This window comes from Microtus pennsylvanicus, chromosome 5 (genome assembly GCF_037038515.1).
Source record: "Microtus pennsylvanicus isolate mMicPen1 chromosome 5, mMicPen1.hap1, whole genome shotgun sequence".
Taxonomy (NCBI): domain Eukaryota; kingdom Metazoa; phylum Chordata; class Mammalia; order Rodentia; family Cricetidae; genus Microtus; species Microtus pennsylvanicus.
In genome coordinates this window covers 98,928,671-98,949,433 of record NC_134583.1, presented here as the reverse complement: position 1 = coordinate 98,949,433, position 20,763 = coordinate 98,928,671, and the positions used below count along the sequence as shown (strand labels likewise).

Here is a 20,763-nt window from a genome sequence, read left to right as displayed (position 1 = left end):
TTTGATGTCAAGTTTCTTGAATATTTTGTATATTTTGGAGATTAGCCCTCTGTCTCATGTAGGGTTAGTGAAGATCTTTTCCCATTCTATAGGTTGCTGTTTGTCTTATTGACCATATCCTTTGCTTTATAGAAGCTTCTCAGTTTCAGGAGGTCCCATTTATTAATTGTTGCTCTCAGTGTCTTTGCTGCTGGGGTTATATTTGGGAAGTGGTCTTCTGTGCCCATGCATTCAGGTGTACTTCCTACTTTCTCTTCTATGAGGTTCAGTGTATTTAGCTTTATGTTGAGGTCTTTGATCCATTTGAACTTGAGTTTTGTGCATGGTGATAGATATGGATCTATTTTCATTCTTCAACATGTTGATATTTAGTTATGCCAGCACCATTTGTTGAATATGGTTTCTTTTTTCCATTTTATATTTTTTTGCTTATTTGTCAAAAATCAGATGTTCGTAGGTGTCTGGGTTGATATCCAGGTCTTTGATTAGATTCCATTGGTCCTCCTGTCTGTTTTTATGCCAATACCAGGCTGTTTTCAGTACTGTAGCTCTGTAGTAGAGTTTGAAGTCAGGGATTGTGATACCTCCAGAAGTTCCTTTTGTTGTACAGGATTGTTATGGCTATCTTGGGTTTTTGTATTTTCATATGAAGTGGGGCATTGTTCTTTCAAGGTCTGTGAAGAATTTTTTGGGGGGATTTCGATGGGCATTGCATTGAATCTGTAGGTTGCTTTTGGTAAAATTGCCATTTTTACTATGTTAATTCTACCTACCCAAGAGCATGGGAGATCTTTCCATTTTCTGATATCTTCTTCAATTTCTTTCTTCACGGTTTTAAAATTTTTGTCATACAAGTCTTCCACTTGTTTGGTTAGAGTTACTTGTGGCTATTGTGAAGGGTGATGTTTCTCTGATTTTTTTTTCAGCCCATTTATAAAGGAGGGCTACTAATTTTTTTTTTGAGTTAATCTTGTATCCTGTTTACTGCAAGTGTTTATCAGCTGTAGGAGTTCCTTGGTAGAATTTTTGGGATCACTTATGTATACGATCATATCATCAGCAAATAGTGAGAGTTTGACTTCTTTCCGATTTGTATTCCCTTGATCTCCTTTTATTGTCTTATTGCTCTAGCTAGAACCTCAAGAGCTATATTGAATAGATATGGAGAGAGTGGACAACTTTGTCTTGTTCCTGAATTCAGTGGGATCGCTTTGAGTTTCTCTCTATTTAGCTTGATGATGGCTTTTTGTTTGCTGTTTATTGCCTTTATTATTCTTAGGTATGTTCCTTGTATCCCTGTTCTCTTCAAGACTCTTATCATAAAGGAGTGTTGAATTTGTCAAAGGTGTTTTCAGCATCTAATGAGATGAACATGTCTTGTTTTTTTTCTTTCAGTTTGTTTATATAGTGGATTACATTATTAGATTTTATATGTTTGCCCATTTTAGGAGTTTAATTTGTGGGACAGAGGTATAATAAATTACTTTTCAAAAAGGAAATGGAGAATTTGGAGAAGTCTATTAACTGAAGAGATAAGAATAAAAACCAGGCAGACAGGTAGCCCAGGAGAAATGATAGGTTTATCAAGTTGCTTCTAACTGGGTGACTGCCTGCCCTGGTTTGCCTGGCACTGTCCAGTTTGTCACATGTAAAGCATGTATTAGGCCTGGGCAGGCTTCTGCAAGGTGAGGGCTTCTTCTGCAGAAATAAAAACCATCCATAGGGAGATGCTGTGCCGATAGGTTTTCACAGTGAGTATGGATGGGTGTATTGGTGGCTAGTGATCTCTGGAAGAGCACACAGCTCTTTGCCAGGAGCCAAGCCAGCATGTAAGTAGGGCACAACACTGCCCATTCGCCATATCTTCCCCACGTCAGGGACATGGGGAAGCTGTCAGGAAAAGCTTAGACAATTATAAATAAATGGACTCATTTATTTTGCTTCATTTATACTTCCATTCATACATTCAGATGTGCCTGGAGAAACCAAGACACTGAGTTCTATAGTCAGTCATTCACACCTTATTTTTAAATAGTTTGGAAAACCTTTCCCCAGAATGTGCTTTGTTATAGATAGTATAGTTCTAAGAAAATTCTGAGAGGCTGCGACTAAAGGCAACACTTTCAAAGGCTTGAGAGAGTTAGGAACAAAGGACGAAATTCATCTTAGCAGAGTTGGTTGCTAGGCAAAAAACAATGTGGACAGCTGTGCAGAACATGAGCGTCCAGGGCCAAGGCCATTCCTCTTTCTCCTTTACACAGTGGTGTGCATGGTTGGGCCCTGATGTATCTCATTTGTTCCTGATAAATTTATAGTGTCCCTGCATCAATTATATAATGTCCCCTGTTTTGGTCCTTGTTACTCTTACATGACATAAACAGAGTCATCTTTTGTTTGACATTGCCCCGAAGGACCTAGATGGAAACTTGTTTATAGATGTTACTGTTTTTGCTTTCATGTTTTTTTTAAATAACTCTCAACGTGTTACAACATTTTTCTTATTAATGCTTATTAAATGCCCTCAGCAGGCTCAGTCCTATTGAAAGAATATAAAAGACACAATTCATGCCAATAAGAGACATCCATATTAATAAATGAGAAATAAATATGCTTATATATGTAGGCATTTTTTCTTGGAAAGCAATGGATTGCTTTATTTAGATGAGACAAAGTAGTTGGATCAATGCACTCAGTTCCCTCTGCTGCTGGTTTGCAAACAACAGCATTTCAACCCACAGTTGTCACAATCACATGACCTTGGCAGAACTGGTACTCCAGTTATGGCCAAATGAAACCATTTTTGTTGAAATCAGCCTCAGTCGGCTAAGACCTTCTAGAGATTAAACCATATGGCGCTCTATTGTATGTGATTTTCGCAATTCAATGACTGTGGTGTTAGATCCTTCCGCAAGTTCTTCCGTGATCCTCTTTGTGTTGAGCTGCAAACAGACACGTTGCAACCTCCGTGGAACATGCAGGCAGATGGGGTGCCGGTTCTAGACTGATACTTGTGCCAATCAGAGTTAAACTCCAGGTACATCTTAGGATTCCCTGATGATACAATGGAGCTGTGACCTCATTTGAGGCGTGGCATAAAGGATGAGAAAGAGGGTTTGAGTGTGAGAAAATGGAGGTAGTGAGGGTGCTGTTGGTAGAGGTGTCAGCACCCATGGCTTAATCGTGGAACTGAAGGTTGGTGGCCAGCATGGCTGGAATCCAGGAAATGGGGAGAAGGTGAGTCTGCAGAGGGGAGCCAGGCCAGATCCTGCAGCCCTGAGTATATTCATTCAGTGAGTTAGCCAAAGTGTAACCAACCATTCCTGTGTAAGTGTGCTTACTGTGAGCCTCCTATTCTGATTGGCTTTTAGAAACAAATTCATAAAAGAGTATTATGTATAGCTATTATTATTTAAGGACCAAAGAAGCCATGAAAGGACTTTTGGCAAGGGTATGATGAAGCCTAGCATCCAGGTTGCATTTGTAAGGATCATTCTAGTATCATCTGATATAAAAAGTATTGGAGGCGTACGATTGGTACAGTTGCGTGAGAAGATTGGAAGCACCCTTTCATCTGCACGATGGCAAAGTGGACATGGCGGGTCATCCAGGAGCTCGTGGCTCATTTTTGTCAATATCCTGTGGCTCTGGAGCTATGCAATAGAGCATCTCTGAACTGACTGTGTAAATGCATAGCTAGTTTTAAAGAAGTTCCATTCTGTCCAGTTCGGAGTTGTCAGAGGCGCCTACTACAAAGAATGGACTCTATGGTCCACTAATTTGGAAGGTGTTTATGTTAATAAATAGAGTGGAAACAAGCCTGGTGGTGGTGGTCCACACCTTTAATCCCAGCTCCCAGGAGACACGGGAAGGCAGATCTCGGTGAGTTAAAGAACAGCCTGGTCTACAAAGTGAGTTCCAGGATAGCCAGGACTGTTACAAAGAGAAACCCTATCTTGGAAAAAAAAAACAAAAATAAAAACAAAAACAAGACAAAACAAGAGAGTAGAAACAAGAGTCAAGCTTTCAGTATTGCCTTGGATTTTCAAAGTCATACCCTGGCCCACCATCAGAAAGCTAAGGGATTAGGAAGCTATTCTGTATTGTCACCACAGGTACAACTCTTAGACACTCTGCAGTTTCTTGCCGGCTTACCGAAACAAGTATGGCAAAACAAACAAGCAGAATAAAACAAACTGCTATTACCCATAATATTCCGGAAAATGCTCAGGCAGTTAGGAAGCAGATGCTAAGACCTCCACCACAGTGAGCAGGTCCTTCAAAAACAGCCCTGGTGATGCTTGATTTTACTTCATGTCTGGCCGGTACAATCTGTACCATGTCTGGTGACTTGCTGCCTAAGGAGTGCTTAGCATCTTAGCTGTGCACTTGTGAAGGCCATTCACAGAGTCCATGACAGAACCAAACGAAGCTCACCCTGATGTTAGTGGATCTTTCCCAAGCTCATCACACTTAATCCCTGCAGTATGTGTTTGGGTATTCTTGAACCCTGGGGTCTTCCATTGGTCAATTAGGACTAATGATATTTAGCTTCCAGACTCTTGGGAATTAAGCTAAATAGGATAAAATGTAGGAGAGGAACAAGATGCCTGACAAAAATTCAGCTTTTAGTAAATGAGGCGTGAACCAAAAAAATTACAGTGCATCACTGCCCAGCTTTGTAGACTCAGAATCCCCCAAGAGGAACAATATTGCTTATGGCTGTATGGTTTGTTGGCCTGGGTAGAAGTAGCCTTTGTACTGTCTACATGGAACTTAAAGAGTGTATATGCTCTGGAAAAATGACTGGAATATATGTGTATGTTATTTCAGTTTTTTAATTAAAAATGCATATATTTTTATTCTCTGAGAATTTCATACACATATACAATGTATTTTGATCATATTCACCTGGACTCCCTCTTCCCACCTCTTTCTAGATCCAACCCTACTCCCCTTACTCCTCCCAGTTTTGTGACCTCTTTTTTTGTTGTTGTTTTTTAAAATAACCAACCAATAATCAAATTTATGCTGCTCGTATTTTCACATACATGGGGCCATCCACTGGATGACCAGACTCTTACAGAAACTGACTTCCCCACTAAGAGGCAGAGCTTGGGCATGTCTTTCCCTTTCATGCTGGAATGTGGCCTGGCTTAATCTTGGGCAACAGCTCCCGTGAGTTTACTAGGAAAGCCTTTCTTTCCCTGGAAGACAGTGATTTGTTCTGGTCCTTCCTGACCTCTGGCTCTTGGAATTTTCTATCTCCTCTTCTGCGATGGTGCCTGAGCTTGGAGAGAATTGGATATGATAAAGACTGCCCATCTGTAGCTGTGCACTCCACAGATCCTTCCTCTCTGGACTTGTACCATTATGAGTTTCTTCATCAACCCTTGTTCACCTCTCAAAGAAGCTTCTCTACTTCTTTTTTATTTTTAATGAGTTTTAAAAATCATAATAAAAACCTACATGCATAAACAATGAAAGGAAGGTTCCTCTTGTTTTTTTAAATTTTATCTTAAAATATTCCTACAACTGTATACAACTATAAATCCTTCCTTTTTCCTCTTTGCAATAATTGGGCCACATAATAGTTACCTAGGGTGTGTACCTTTCTTAATTCTTAACTCACTGTATCTTGGAGTTGGAATTATTTTTATGTGTATAGAATGAATGACCTTTTGTTGACAGCTGGGTGTTTTGAACATTTGCAGAGTTTACTCTGACAGCTGTCTATAGGTGACTATCTGCAGAAAAGACCTGTAGACATAGGTGGGGTCCATTGTTAGATGCATCCTCAAATCGCATCTCATCTTATACTTTTGACCAATCTGGTAGAACCACCCTTGCTGCCGACATGCCTACAGCACTGTGCCATCATCTCTTAGTTTTTGCCAATGAGGGCTGGGAAGTAAAGAGCTAATGACAGTGTGGGCCAGAAGTAATCCTGACAAGGAATGAGGGATGAAAGATAAACTAGAAACACTGAGAGAGGGGAAGCTAGTAGGTTTCCAACAGTGACGGCGTGCCAAACAGTGACTGGACTAGACACCTCATGTTCTAACACTTATTCCACACCAAGCCGTAAATAGTCTCTTTAAAACCGCATGCATGTGTGCACACATGTGTGCCTCAGTACATGTGGGACCTCAGCGGACAACCCTGGCTTGAGGCAGGTTCTCTTGTGCACTGCTGTGTATGCTATTCTATCTGACCCAGGAGCTTCTGGGGGTTCTCTTGTCTCTGCAGTTCTTCTCACTGTGGAGCTGCTAGAATTACAGATATGTACTACAGCAGCTGCCTTTGTGGGATTTGAACTCAGGTTCTTATGCTTTCCTGAGAAGTTCTTTCCGCACTGAACCCATCTCCTTAGCTCCCCCTAAGCCTGTTTGCTTTGATGACCAGTGTCTGCCTCCAGTGCCTCCTGTGAGCTTCTCAGTTTTCTACTGAGCAAACTAACACTCAAAGAGGCTGAGTGATTCATCCAAGGTCCAAAATCAACTGAAGTTGAGACAGGGGATCCAGTTGACAACTTCTCCTCTGTTGGTTTAGCCTGGGATTTCGGTCTACACTGGAAAGGTCTCAGTAGGTTTGAATGCGTCCTCAGGATGAATTCCACCCCCAGTTGGTGCTTAATGATTCGGTTGAATCCAGCCATTTCCTGTACCACAGAGTTTCTTTGTATGGGAGTGGTTTTGTGATCGGGTCTCATGGAGCCCAGGCTCTCCTTGAATTCACCATGTGCCCAAGGCTGACTTGAACTCCTGATCTTCGCATCTGCACTATGACTGCTTATGGTCAGTTCTTCAGGGTTCCTCCTGAGGAAATATGTGTTCTTTCCACCAAACTACTATATTTACTTAAGGAGAACTTCATAAGCTATGTGTAATAAAGAGCTTAAGACTTTTGTTTAGAAAATTATGTAGTCACTCTTGAATTTGAACCTTAAAACTTCAACATTTCCTGGGTAGGCCCGGAAGTGGGGCTGTGGCCCGTGACCTCTTCCTGCTCCTCTTGCTCAGGATGGCTGAGATGGAGGACTCACTGGGATGTCCTTGGCAGTACTTAGTTTTGAGTCATCTGAATAGGTCAGGGCCTTTTCCACTTGAATCAAAACTGTGAGGGTTTGGACTTTCTCTTGAGTTTTAATGATAGCGCGATGTCCCAAGTTCCAAAAGGAGACAATGTCAAAGTGACACTGAACATGTGGTAGGGACATGACAAGGACACCAACCTTAGAACCACAAATTATAATGAAAAAAAAATAACCTGGGCCAATGACGTTTTAATTAAGAAAGCCCAAGGTCTACATTGTACCAGATGGACAATATCCTCACAGTGGTCATTCCTTCAGTGCAGAGCCACGAGTGTCTAGAGAATTAGACATTTATTGTATTTGCCTGAAGCAAGGAACGTGTCACTGTTAAAGAATGGAATATGAGCGCTGCAGTGGTCTTAGAAATTAACTAGCCCCAAATCCAATTTTCCAGAAAAGAAAACACAGGCTCAAGAGTACATGCTGTTCAGCTGGGGTGTCAGCTGAAATGAGACATGAGGCACGAGCTTTGCCTGTGTGGCTGGGTGATCCACAGCATGTATGCGTATGTGGGTGCGGGCGCGTTTGCACACATGCATATAGGTATGCAAAGATGTCAGAATCGACCTTCCTCGATTGTTCTGTACTTCAAATTTATTCATGTGTGATTGTATGTAGGGGGTGAGTAATCCTTGTGTGTCACAGTGTGTGTAGGGATACCAGAGGACAAATTTGCAGATTTATTTCTTTTCTTTCACCTTTATGTGGGTTCTAGGTATCAAATTCCAGTAGCTGAGCTTGCAAGGGCAAGTGTCTTCAGTGAGTCTTCTGTGTCCATCTCCACCTTATTTGAGACAGGGTCTCTTAGGGAACCTGGAGTTCGCTGATCAGCTAGACTAGCTGCCTAGTTGGCCAGCAGGTCTCAGGGATCCTCCTGTATTCCTTTCCTGAGCAGCTGGGTTATACATACATACATACATACACACACATACATACATACATACATACATACATACATACATACATGCCACCTCGCTTGTACTTTGGTGCTGGGACTCCAGATACATGTCCTCATGTTATGTGTCAAGCACTTTACCAACCCCTTCACTATGAGAACACAGTTGTTGAATGTTTTCTTCATTTCTTTATCAAAGTGGGCTGGGCATACTTTCATACCTACTGATTTTAACTGAGAAAGAATAAAAAGAAAATGAAATCATGTTAAGAGACGAGAATAAAGTAAAGTAGATCAAAGCATTTACCCCCAAAAGCTGAACTCAAAGATTGTTCTAGAAGTTACTGCTTCACTTGAGGGCTGAGCCTCCTGTCTCCCTATCTAAGTAGTGCTGCTATCTCTGAGAATAATCAGCTGCGTAAGACGTGTTCCAAATTAACTGTGTAAATAACCCATCAATGCCCTTCACTGTCCGTCTCTCGGCAAACAGAATGCAATGTGTTTTTATAACTAGAGAGCTATTTGACTTTTTCCCTCTTCCCCACATTTGGATATAGATTGATATAGCATTACTTAAAATGCTGCATATAAATTAAACATTAAACAGGCGATATGGAGAAGCTAACTGCCCCAATAGAATCTTTAGTTCTGCAGTCACTGCCTGAAGGACACTCATATTTCATATCGGGTGTCCTTCTTTTGAAAAGTGACCACCAAGGTTCAAGTGACATTTAAGTATATCAGGTGGCTGCATAATTTATGGGCCTTTTTGTTTTGTGTTCTTACTTTAATGAAAAACAAGGAAGCAGGCTGTCCTCAGACATTAACATGTTCCCCTGTGCTTTCCCCCGCCTGTCTCTGCAGATCGGCGCACTGAAGGACTACTATCACTTCTACCATAGTAGGACCTTTAAAAGGTCTGTTCTCTCGAGCAGAGGAACCCACAGTTTCATCTCCATGGAACCAAAGGTAAGGAAATCCAATTGGATGGGGACCAAGAAGTCATGCTCCTGCATTTTTCATTGGTGATAACACAAGGAGCCCGTGACCAAGCCCGAGGCTCCTGTTTCTAATCTGTCACAGTATCCTTTGGTTCAGTATCTGCTCTCAGGCAACACTATTCAATGGCTAGATTTTTATTGACCCGCCACTGGCATCCCACATGTGGAGCAGCTCAGGGTTAGCCCTAGATAGGAATTTTCTGCAGGATGGCAAGAGGCTGCCGCTTGAGAACACAGATCAATTAAACGTGTCTAAAGGAAGAACATGTCATCTCTCATCTGCATGCAGCTTGAGGTCCTGTGAGCTCCATGGGTGACTTCTCCCTGCTAGTACTCTTAAGTCAAAATTGGCTTACAGTAAGACTTGCTGTTTTCTTTGGCATGGATAGTCTTAAAGCAGACCATGTCTGGGAGAGAAGAAAGCATGCTTGAACCCTTAGGAGCAAAAGCCAGCTCCCACTTTTAGGAGGGTCGTCTAATATCTTTCTTGTGCCTGGTCCTTTTTGAGCTGTATAGCAGTGTTCTCCTGGGAGAGCCTAGCAGGAAGTAGTGACAAATACAGGTCTCCCGTGTGACGACATGAGGTGGTTTGGCATGAGATGTGGGAACTGAGAAATATTGGGTACAAACTAAGAGAAGACAACCAAGACACTGACATCAAGTTAAATAGCTGTCTATATTAATTAAGTAGGAGGCAGGAACTGACCTCTGTAGAATTAGCTGTCCCAGACGTGCTAAATAACGGAGAAGGAGAGGCAGCTCTGCCAACTTGCCTTAGGCCCTTTGTGGGTTCCTGGTATATAATTCAGTGCTTAGGTTATTTCGCCTCTTCCCCTCCATTGTGATTTTGGTCTGCCATAGAACTCATTCTCAAATAGATTGAGAATCAGGCCCCTACCAGCAAGCATAACAGCCTCAGGTAGAGGCGCTTGGAAAATTACATTCCTTGTTAAAAATGCTCTTATGTGAATTTTTGTGCAATTCGGTGTGTGGTTTGGAGTCTTACCTCCTGTTATGGGCCATGGTTTACTCCGTGTCTCTTTCAAGGTTTTTGCAGCTATGAAGAGACACCATTACCATGGTAACTCTTCGGAAAGAAAGCATTTAGTTGGAGCTGGCTTACAGTTTAGAGGTTTAGTTCACTATCTTCGTGGTGTGAAACATGGGAGCATGCAGGCAGACCTAATGCTGGAGAGAGAGCTGCGAGTTCTATATCCAGACAGGCTGGCAGCAAGAAGAGAGAGAGTGACTCTGGGCTTGGCTTCAGCATTTGAAACCCCAAGGTCCACTCCTTACTGACACACTTCCTTAAACAGGGCCGCACATTGCAATAGTGCCACTCCCTGTGCATCTATGGGGAGCATTTTTATCAAATCACCACACTCTGTTTAATTCTTCTTTGAAATGTTACCTTAGAATATTATAGCACGGTGTTCTTGACTGAAATTATATCTCGGGTCATTAGAAAAATCATATTTCTTTCAGGTTCTTCCTTTTGGGTGGCCTAGGGACATACAGTGGCTTATGGATAATATGTACATATTTATTTCTATTTAGACTATTTTTCTAGAAAAGTAGTATGTTGGGACAGTTTGAATTTGCTACGTTTTAAAAGCAAAGTCACGGTTCTTTCGTCTGTTAAGCAACTCTCTTGAACTTTGGCAATTAGCATGAATTTTCTTTTCAAACCTCATGTGCAAAGTCCACATGGCGTTTGAAAAGTTGGCTTGAGAATTAGGAACGGAATGTGACGAGACTTTGTTTACCTGAGGAAGGATTTACCGAATAAGGAGCAATTCCCATTCTTAATGTTATCTTAGGCATCATGGTTTTCTTATCTCTGTGTATGAAATAGTTTGTGTATGGTCCAGCAGAAACCTTGGATCCTGGAACATTCAGTACCTGAACGCCACCCTTCTCACCCAGTCCAGGGGTGCAAGACCAGTTAAGTCAGCCCAGAGGCAGCTGCGCCATTCTTCTCTTCCTCAGTTAAAGGAATATCCAAGAGTAGGGCTAGGCCTGAGTCTCCACCCCTGCAATTCTGCCCATGACTGCCACTCATACTACCACAAAAGTGGGGTTCCCTACCCTTTCCGTTGTGTTTCTGTTGCCCGTTGGTTCGCTGACGATTTCCTGAGCCCGAGTATCTCCAGCCCCATGTCAGGCTCCCGGGTATCTGTTGGTGTCTCCCAGAGAGGCTTTCAGGGACCCTCAGGATAGGCTGGTGCTTCTCAGGGTTGGGGTTCGTGGGGAAAGGAGATAGAAGGCATTGTTTGCCCCCTCCAACCCCCTCAACAAGCTTAGACTCAATTGGCAATTTTTTTTCTCTTCAAAGTTAACTACACAAACAAAACAAAACTCACCAACTTTTTTTTAAAATTTAGCATGAAGCTGTAAAAATAGCTTTTCCAGATGCCCCATGCTTTCCACTCTTCTCCCTTCTCTTCTTATCTGTCGACATACGTGCACATTCACACACATACACGTGGATATTTGCAGACCGAGTTACAAATACATTCCTTCCTGAGGTCTGTGTTTTTTTTCCTCCCAACAGCGTTAAATAAGTAAACAAATACCTCCACTATGCATTCATTAAACATGAGGGTATTCTACACTGTAATCATAAATGCAATAATGGAAGTCTGGATATCAACATTGACTCGGTGTTGCTATCTAATATACAGAATTTACATTCCCGCTGCTTTCTTCTGTGGTCTAGGATCACCTTGAGATGTCATATCTCCCAAGTCCCCTTAACTCTGTTATACTCTTCAGCTTTCTCTGCTTTAGAAGGGTATACGCCAATAGCGTAATGCAGTACATTTTATGTCGGCTGTGCTCTCCTTCTTATTTATTTATTTATTTATTTATTTATTTATTTAAGATTTCTGCCTCCTCCCCGCCACCACCTCCCATTTCTCTCCCCCTTCCCCAGTCAAGTCCCCCTCCCTCATCAACCTGAAGAGCAGTCAGGGTTCCCTGCCCTGTGGGAAATCCAAGGACCTCCCACATCCAAACAGCCTGGGCTCCCACAAAGCCAGTACGTGCAGTAGGATCAAAACCCAGTGCCATTGTTCTTGACTTCTCAGAAGTCCTCATTGTCTGCTATGTTCAGCGAGTCCGGTTTTATCCCATGCTTTTTCAGACCCAGTCCAGCTGGCCTTGGTGAGTTCCCGATAGAACATCCCCATTGTCTCAGTGTGTGGGTGCACCCCTTGCGGTCCTGAGTTCCTTGCTCGTGCTCTCTCTCCTTCTGCTCCTGATTTGGACCTTGGGATTCCAGACCGGTGCTCCAATGTAGGACTCTGTCTCCTTTCATTGGATTCAAGTTCCATAGGAATGCTTTTGGCCCCATGGTGCTGGGTGCAGATGCCCCTTTCTCTGCACCATCTAGGAAGGCTCAGGATGCTCGCTTGTTCTGTTGTAGACATTGACTTTAACTCCGTTGTTAGGGTCGGCTTTCTACTTTAAAACTTATGTTTTCACTCGGTTTGGACATGCCTGATAATCTGAGCACTTAGGAAGCTGAGGCAGGAGGATCATGATTTTGAGGACAGCCTTGGCTACATAGTATGATTCTGCCTTAAAATAAGTAAATAAATATAGCTGTTTTTCCTTTTTTAAATTTTCCTGACTGCTTTTTTTAAAAAATTATTTTTATTGAGCTATACATTTTTCCTGTTTCCCTCCCTTCCTCCCCTTTCTCTTTCTACCCTTTCCTGTGACTCTCCACACACACTCAATTTACTCAGGAGATCTTGTCTTTTTCTCCTTCTAATATAATGTTTTTATTTCCTTAATCAGTAAGTACTTAATAAAATTTTTGTTAGAATACATTTAAAGGCAAGCACATACAATTTACTTAGCACATGGTTTTGAAGACCAAATAAGCATTCCAGTGTCATCTCTAATAAGGATTCCCCATGGTTGCGTCACTTTGTTGATGGCATGATGGTGAGAGTGTGTATGAGAGATTTTTCAGGGCAAGACAGGAAGCCAGGGAGTAGGCCAGGCAGGCTCGTTTAAAATAACACTCCTGTGGGACTTACTAATCTCTCCCAGAAAACCCTCCCTCCTTAAACATCCCCTTAGTGACCAGACTTTCAGTTCATGCACCATTTGGAACAAACCGCACCCAAGCCGTAGCACTACGCAAATTTCCATGTGCGTCTACTCTCTCCATTCTGAGTTGGCCTTCCGAAAGTATAGAATGAATGAGCCGGTTATGTCAGTCACTTCTTAAAGTCTGGTGTGTGCTTGATCCCAGAGCAGAGTCATATCTGTGGCATGGGACCATGGGAAATGGCTTTGTGGATGACACTGGCGATGCTAACTTCATGTTACTTTTAACTACCACCTTCTCAAGAAAGGGAAAATAGCAGGCTGAATTGCAGGGCGCGCACACACACCAAACAGACTGGCTTTGTTTGCTCTACTAAATTGCATGGCTACTTATGACTTTACTTAGGGGGTTCCAAAGAAGGAAAGACCAAAGCAGCAACCTGATGAGAATAAACCTCTCAATGCTAAGGAAGTTGTGTGGTCAGCCGGGGCACATGAGCCCTGAGAGCAAGAATAGCCTTGATTCCCACAGGGTAACTTTACGTTGTGATTATCATTTTAAATGACAGGGACTCGCAGACTTCTGAGAGGACAGCGCTTGTATAATCATAACACAGCCTGACAGGAAGCACTGGCACATTTTACAGCAGTGGGGTAGAAAGTCTTCCATTCTTCTGTGTGTGTGTGTGTGTGTGTGTGTGTGTGTGTGTGTGTGTGTGTGTGTGTTATGCACACATGTGTGAAGTCATGTTAACCCTGCTTGTGTATGTAGAAGTCACAAGCCAATGTGCTGTCTTCCTCTCTTCCTTTCTTCCTTCGTTAGTTATTGAGATAGTATCTCATTGAACCCAGAGCTTGGTTTTTGTTTTGTGTTTTGTTTTTGTTAGATTTCTTGGCCATTTCTTCACGACTTTACCCACATGAGGGCCCAAGGCATCATTCTCTTTTTTCTTTCTGAGTGATCAGTCTTCCGTGAGCCAAACTCTTCTTGAAACAAAAGACTACTCCCACTTCTGGACCTTCTTTCTTTTTAAGTATTTAATTTTTGAATTATGTGTAGATGTGTGTATTTGTGTGTGGGTCTGTGCAGGTGCCCACAGCATCTAGAGATTGAATACCCTGGGGCCCGTGTTACAGGTAGTTGTGAACTACCCTTATATCATGGAAGCCAGACTGGGTCCTCGGCAAGAGGTGTACCAACACTTAAATGTGCAACCACCTCTCCAGTCCCTCTCAGAGTTTATTAATTGATCTGTGTATCCATCTTTGCCAGCTCCAGTTCAAAGTTATAAAAACCTGCATTCAGATCCCTGGTACCTATAGAAAAGCCAAGTATAGTGTCAGTAACCCCAGTCCTGGGGTGGGTAGAAATAGCTACCAGGAGCTTTCTAGCCAGAAAATCTGGTCCAAACAGCAAGCTCTTGATTCAAGGAACAACCATCTCAAAAACTCAAGGCATCATCAGCAGGACACGATGTAGCTGCGGCTCATTCATCCTTCTGTTGTCCAGGCCTATGTAGGGTGGACCCAGTGAATAGGGAAGATAATGTTCTCTCATTTTCCTTTTCTTTATCAAGAAATAGAAAATCTTAAGTCACACATTTTCAATAGAAGTAGCGCTTACTGAGTTAAGTCAATGTAAGTCAAGTATGAACTACCTTTAAGTTAACTCCCCATACTTTATGAGAACAGCTTTCTTTCTTCATATTAGATCTTATCTGGAAGGTTCTGGCCTCTCTATCTTTTGTCTTTCCTTTTTCTAATTCTTTTCTTATCTTTAGATCACTTACAGGTTGGTTTTTATCTGAATCCACACAGACTCAGCCTGTACTACGGACTAGGGTGAGGAGGTGTTCTTTCTTCCTAAGTCATGTGCCAGGAGGCCCTCATCACATGGATGGCTGCATGTCCCATGGAGAACTACTCAGAGGGTGTCATGAAATCACAGGCCTCTTGCTTCCACTGTCTCTTTCCTATGCGAGACAGGCCTAGCTTCCACTGTTCTCTTAAAGAGTGTTTCCAGATATGTTTGAGTGTGATAACCACGTTCACAGGAAATGCGGCCAAATGCCGCTGTATTGGAAGAGATTGAATATGTTAGCTTTAATCTGCGTACCTTTCATTTCTACGCACTGTGTCTACTTCTGCCTTCCTGAATCATGCAGGGTGGTACGTCAGTGGTTACGCAAGAGCTCCATGACTGTGTGAGCCCTTGGCTTGTGCTGCTGGGGAAGAACTTGTCTCCGGGTCAGTGTGGCCCAGGATGGAGTTTCAGGCTTGAATTCATAGGCATCCTGCCTGTTTGCTACATTTGTACATAAGCCATTTCCTCTGATAAGAGCTAAGCATTCAAGCATTGTCTAAGAGTGAGGGGGCTGGAAGAAGGGAGGCCAGAAGAAATGAAGTATAAACTAGTGGGAGAAGAAAAATTCAAGTTCCTCTGTGTTCCAGCTCGCTGCCTTCCCTGATCTGAGTTTCAGATGTGTGCTCTCCTTTTTTATTTTTTTATTTTTGCCTCAAGATTGACAGCTGCACCTCTCAACACCGTCTGGAAAAGTTGCATAGATCAAGTTTGTATCTGCCAATTCTCATTTCACCCTAGATTCATTATATAATTCTAGAAAACTCTTTCACCGTCTGTTGGTCATTAAGTGACCCATGGAGGCCACCGGCATATCAGTTAGCTCTATTCTCAACCTGGGAAGAATTCTCCAATAGATTAAATGCGTGCAATAAGTTGTCCACATCCTTGATCTCCCAGGGGACTTTGTAGATAAAAAAAAAACCTGCAGGAAGAAGTAAGTATACCCATGCACCTGAGGTCAGCCTCATAAACTGCAATGTTTGTTTGTTTTGCCAGAAATTAATTTTCCGTCTGGGCTGGTGTTCCAGTGACTTGTGTGTGTGTGTGTGTGTACATGGTATATGCATGGTGTTGAGTGGTGTGTGTGTGTCCTGTGGTGTGTGTAATGTGGTGTGTGGTACAGTGTATGTGTGTGTGTGTCTTGTGTGTGTAGTTTGGGATGTCTGTGTGGTGTGGGGCGTGTGGGGGTTGTGTGTATATGTGTATGTGTGTGGTGTGGTGTAGGATGTGTGTATGTGGTGTGTATAGTGTGTGTGGTGTGTGTATGTTTTGGTGTAGTGTGGAATGTGTGTATGTGTGTATGGTGTGGTGTGTGTATGTGTGTATGTATGTGGTGTGTGTAGTGTGTATGTGGTGTTGTATATGTTTGTGGTGTAGTGTGGAATGTGTGTGTGTGTGGTGTGTGTATGTTTGCGGTGTAGTGTGGAATGTGTGTATGTGTGTATGGTGTGGTGTGTGTGTGGTGTGGGGTGTGTGTGTGGAATGGGGTGTGTGGGGGTTGTGTGTATGTGTGTATGTATGTAGTGTGTGTAGTGTGTATGTGGTTTGTGTGTGGTGTGTATAGGTTTGTGGTATTGGAATGTGTGTGTGTGGTGTGTGTATGTTTGCGGTGTAGTGTGGAATGTGTGTGTGTGTGTATGGTGTGGTGTGTGTGTGGTGTGGGGTGTGTGTTTGTGGTGTAGTGTGGAATGTGTGGGGTGTGTGTGTATGTGTGTGGTGTGGTGGGTGTGGTATATGTGGGTGTGGGTGGTCGGTGTCCCACTTTCTATTTTAAATGTGATAATGACATAATAGCTTGTTTTCTGTAGATGATTTTATAAGTCTCAGAACATTGCCTCGATTTGTGCTCACTCAGCTTTGGAGTGATCTGGGATGTGCTGGAGTTAGTGGCTTTGGCCGCGTATTTCCACAAGGCGCAAATGACTGTGTTGTCTTGGGACAGGGATCAGAGGTTTTGTGTTGCCTGACAGTCTCCTCCCATCATTCTTTGCACCAGGGAAGGAAAGTCTTGGGAAACACCTTCTGGAGAAGCAGCACGGGTTCGGATGGTGTCGTGTGCAGAGAGCATCTGAGGAGACCTGTCTTGTTTAAGGCTTTGTGCTGTACCCCATTTTACCAGCTATGAAATGCAATCATGCTAGCAACCCCTCTCTTTACCTTTTCAAAGCATTTCTGAGTCTTTGAAACGGCCCATTCTCCTGGGAGAAGCTTGTCAGCTATACCTTTGCAGCTCAAGAAGATAGCCAGGAGTGCGGGAGGGACGTGAGGAGCGTGGTGGGTGCAGAGTTCGCTGTGTTCTCCGCCTCCCCCCCCCCTTTCTGTCTTGCTCCCTCCCTTCCTGTCTTGCTTCCAGGTTTCCCAGATGTCTGGACAGACAGAACACAGAGGGTCAAATTGTACATTTTGTGGATAGTTGATGGGAAAGCTGAGCTCACAGCCAGAATCCCTGATGGATGGGCAGAAATTAAAAAAAGATTTCTCGGCCATTTTGGCAAGACTGCCAAGTACTTATAAAAGGGTGCTTGGGGATAGAGATTTTGTTTGCAGGGTCATAAATCTGATGCTTACGATGTGAGTGCAGGTAACAAGGTGTGAGAAGGCATGGGAGGAAATCTGGGCACACGGAAAGACCAAGATCAATCTGGGCAAGGTCCAGATCTCACTGTGGAGCCCTGGCTGAGCCACCCCTGTGGTCGGGAAGGAGCAGCTGTGCAGCTGCAAGGCCCTGCACTCACCCTTGCGGCCAGTGCCAAAGCACCTGTAATTCTCCTTTAATACCGATTCCCTGTGTTCCATGTGGACAAGGCATAGAATTGGTAACTATTTCTGTGAGCCAAAGGAAGCAGAACGGAAGGTTGTCCCCGCTTGTGAGCCCTCATGTTGGCTCTTAGAATTCATAAAAAAAAAAAGCACAAATGATAGTTCCCATCATTCTTGTGGTTTTCTTTGTTCAGACTCTACTCCGTAGTGGGGCTCAAACATGGTTTCCCTCTGTATCTCAGGAGTTTAGTTGGAATTCTTATAATTCTGGAGAGATCAAGCCCACAGGCTAATCAGATGTTGAACTAATGTCTTCTAGGAGTATATAGATAGGCGACAGGTCACTCAGGGCCACTTTAGCCAAAAGAGCTGGGTGACTGTGTTCCTTCCAACCTTCCACTAGCTTGGCACGAAGACCTCCTGGTACCCTGGAAGAAAGGCTTAGCATGTGAGGAGCGGGTAGATAATCCAAAGGCAAAAGATGGAAAGGGAAAGCATTGGAAGCTGTTATGGGGAAGGCAGGGATTCAGTGAGGAAGGGTTGCACAGTCCTCTCTGCTGTGTGAAGGAAAGTTACCAGCTGTAAAACCTGCTTATTTTTCATAGTTGATGAAATATTTCTAAGATGTTAAAAACATCATGTTTGGCCGCAAGATCTCGCTGTGTAGCCCTGGCTGAGTTGGAGAGTCACAACTATCTTTAAAAATCAAAACAATCTTAAAATGTCTAAAAGGCAGAATAATAAAACTTTGACAGTTTTTTGATTGGGGTTAAGGAAAGACATTTTATTGTATGTGGTTCGTTGAAATCTTAGGACAAATTATAAAAGCAGAAATAAGCAAATAGGGGATGCATGGGTCCCGCACAGAAAAGCCCCATACCAGCTAAAAACCAGAACCACTTCAGTTGTCTGGCCAAGGAGAGAAACCACTCCAATCAGGCATTTACCACAGTATAGTAAGTGATGCATTTTTTTTTCTGTGCACAGATTTCTCAAAGGTCAACCAATTCCTATAGTACCAAAAAAGAGAGCTTTTGGGCAAAAAGAGCTTTTGGATTTTCATTCTATCTGCGAAGGGTGAGCTCTTAGATTCTATCAAATTCTTATGTTTGAAGTGTCAACATTGCTCAGGCATGTCCTTAAGTCCATGACAGAATAGAATAGCATGAGTTCTACATGTAAGAAAAGATAAAAAAATGTCGGTTAAATCCTAAATGATGATATGTCTAGACATATGGATAGTGAAAGATCTACAAAACCATTTGCAAAGTTTACAAACAATATGCCAGAAGAATGAAAGATACATTCTGATAGAATTAAAAAATGATTTGTCAGTGTTTGACTATAGTTATGTATAGAATATGCTTGAAAATGTAAATAATATGACTCTTATCTTATTTTTCTTAAAAAAAAAAAAGAGACCTGCCTTTTACTTGACCCCATGCCCCATCATTTGCTCCATTTTGAGACTTGCCATATACCCTGTGGCCGTATTTCTCGGCATTCTTTCTTTCTTTCTTTCTTTCTTTCTTTCTTTCTTTCTTCTTCTTCTTCTTCTTCTTCTTCTTCTTCTTCTTCTTCTTCCTCTTCCTCTTCCTCTTCCTCTTCTTTTTCTTCTTCTTCTTCTTCTCTGACAAGATCTCTTTAGAAGTTTCCATGGGAAGAAAGAGGGAAGAAGTGACAGTGAGGAACGACTGCTCATGTTCTGCCCTGGCCAACTAGCTTAGCTAGGTTGCATGTCACTTACAAGGAGGGAAAAAGTTGGGGCTATGGCAATCATTAGACTTTGGTGATGGGTCTTAGCGCTGATTTGCTTCCTCTCCTTCATGCCAACTTTGGAGAGGCCAGGATCTAGTCAGCACTATTTTCTCTCATCTTTATGCTGAGATTTTTAGTTAACTTTAAATAATATATTCACTGAACATCTTTATTCAATTGATTAATAACTATCAAAAGCATAAAATGGCACATACAGAATTGTACATTTTTATCTATCACTATGGCCCCACAAACTTTTTCCTTCCTTGTAACTTGTGCCACGCAGAGCAGACATTCTTTAGTGTTTTCTCTGTCCTGCCTTTAGAATCATTCATTGGTGTGCTTTGCTGTGCCGGTACACTTTATCTTGGAGCTGTGACTCTGTGTGCCTTTCTCCTCTGCATGGACATCAGCGAGTTTCATCCACACCATCCTTGGCCTGGTTCGCCACCATCGCCTCAGCTTCTGCTTTTGATTGTCCACAGTCCTTGTCAAGCAATCAGCTGCCAAGGATATCACTGTGACTGAGCTTTCCAGTGACTCTCCATTGACCTCAAAATAAAATCCCACTTCTTAAAAATGATCTTCCAGGAGTGCTGTGACCTGCTTTCTTCCTAATCTTTTAAGCTTTCTTTGTGCTCAACACACTGAACCTCATCTTTCTATGTCACTTTACATCTCTCAATACTTAAAACACTTCCCCCCTATTCTCCATGCCTAATGTATGCTTTCTTTGTGTTTTGCATGGTGTATGACTTTCCTTCTTCTTTTTTTCCTCTCCCCTGTTCACCCTCACCTCTTTCTTCTCTCTGCCTCCTCTTTTGTTTTGTTTTATTCTGTTTATTGTCCAACTGTAGAGCCTTGGTGGACCTGGTGCTCATTCTGTAGATTAACCTAGCTTTGAATTCATAGAGATCAACATTCCTCTGCCTCCTGAGTACTGGGATTAAAGGCATATGCTATCACATCTAGGACTAATACAATTGTCTCTTGTAGTCCACGCTGGCCTCCTTGAACTCGCTATGTAGAGGGGGATGATTTGAACTCCTAATCTTTCTGCCTCTCCCTCCCAAGTGCTGGGATTCCGGGTTCTCATTCTTCATGTTCAAAGTCTATGATGCTTCCTTTGGATGATTTTTCTCATAAACATGGCTAAAGTAGATCCTTAATTTTACTATCAGATTTCCACAGGTTAATGCCTTTTATATACATACCTAGATATAAAACTGTATTGTTTTTTCTTTGGTATTTTGTTGTTTGTTTTCAGGGTGTAAATGCAAGGTAGACGGGAGTCCCCTGTGTGTTATTAACTAGGATATTCCAGTGACCT

General features: G+C 42.6%; 1 protein-coding gene across 2 annotated transcripts in view; it reads left to right on the top strand.

The window, feature by feature from the left end:
- The window catches only part of Pcsk5 (proprotein convertase subtilisin/kexin type 5), a 421,783-nt gene that overhangs the window by 40,292 nt on the left and 360,728 nt on the right, over positions 1-20,763 (top strand). For both annotated transcript variants that reach the window (XM_075973653.1, XM_075973652.1), the window contains exon 2: positions 8,853-8,957. In XM_075973653.1, the coding sequence (XP_075829768.1) occupies positions 8,853-8,957 (105 nt within the window). The remainder of the gene's footprint in view (positions 1-8,852; positions 8,958-20,763) is intronic.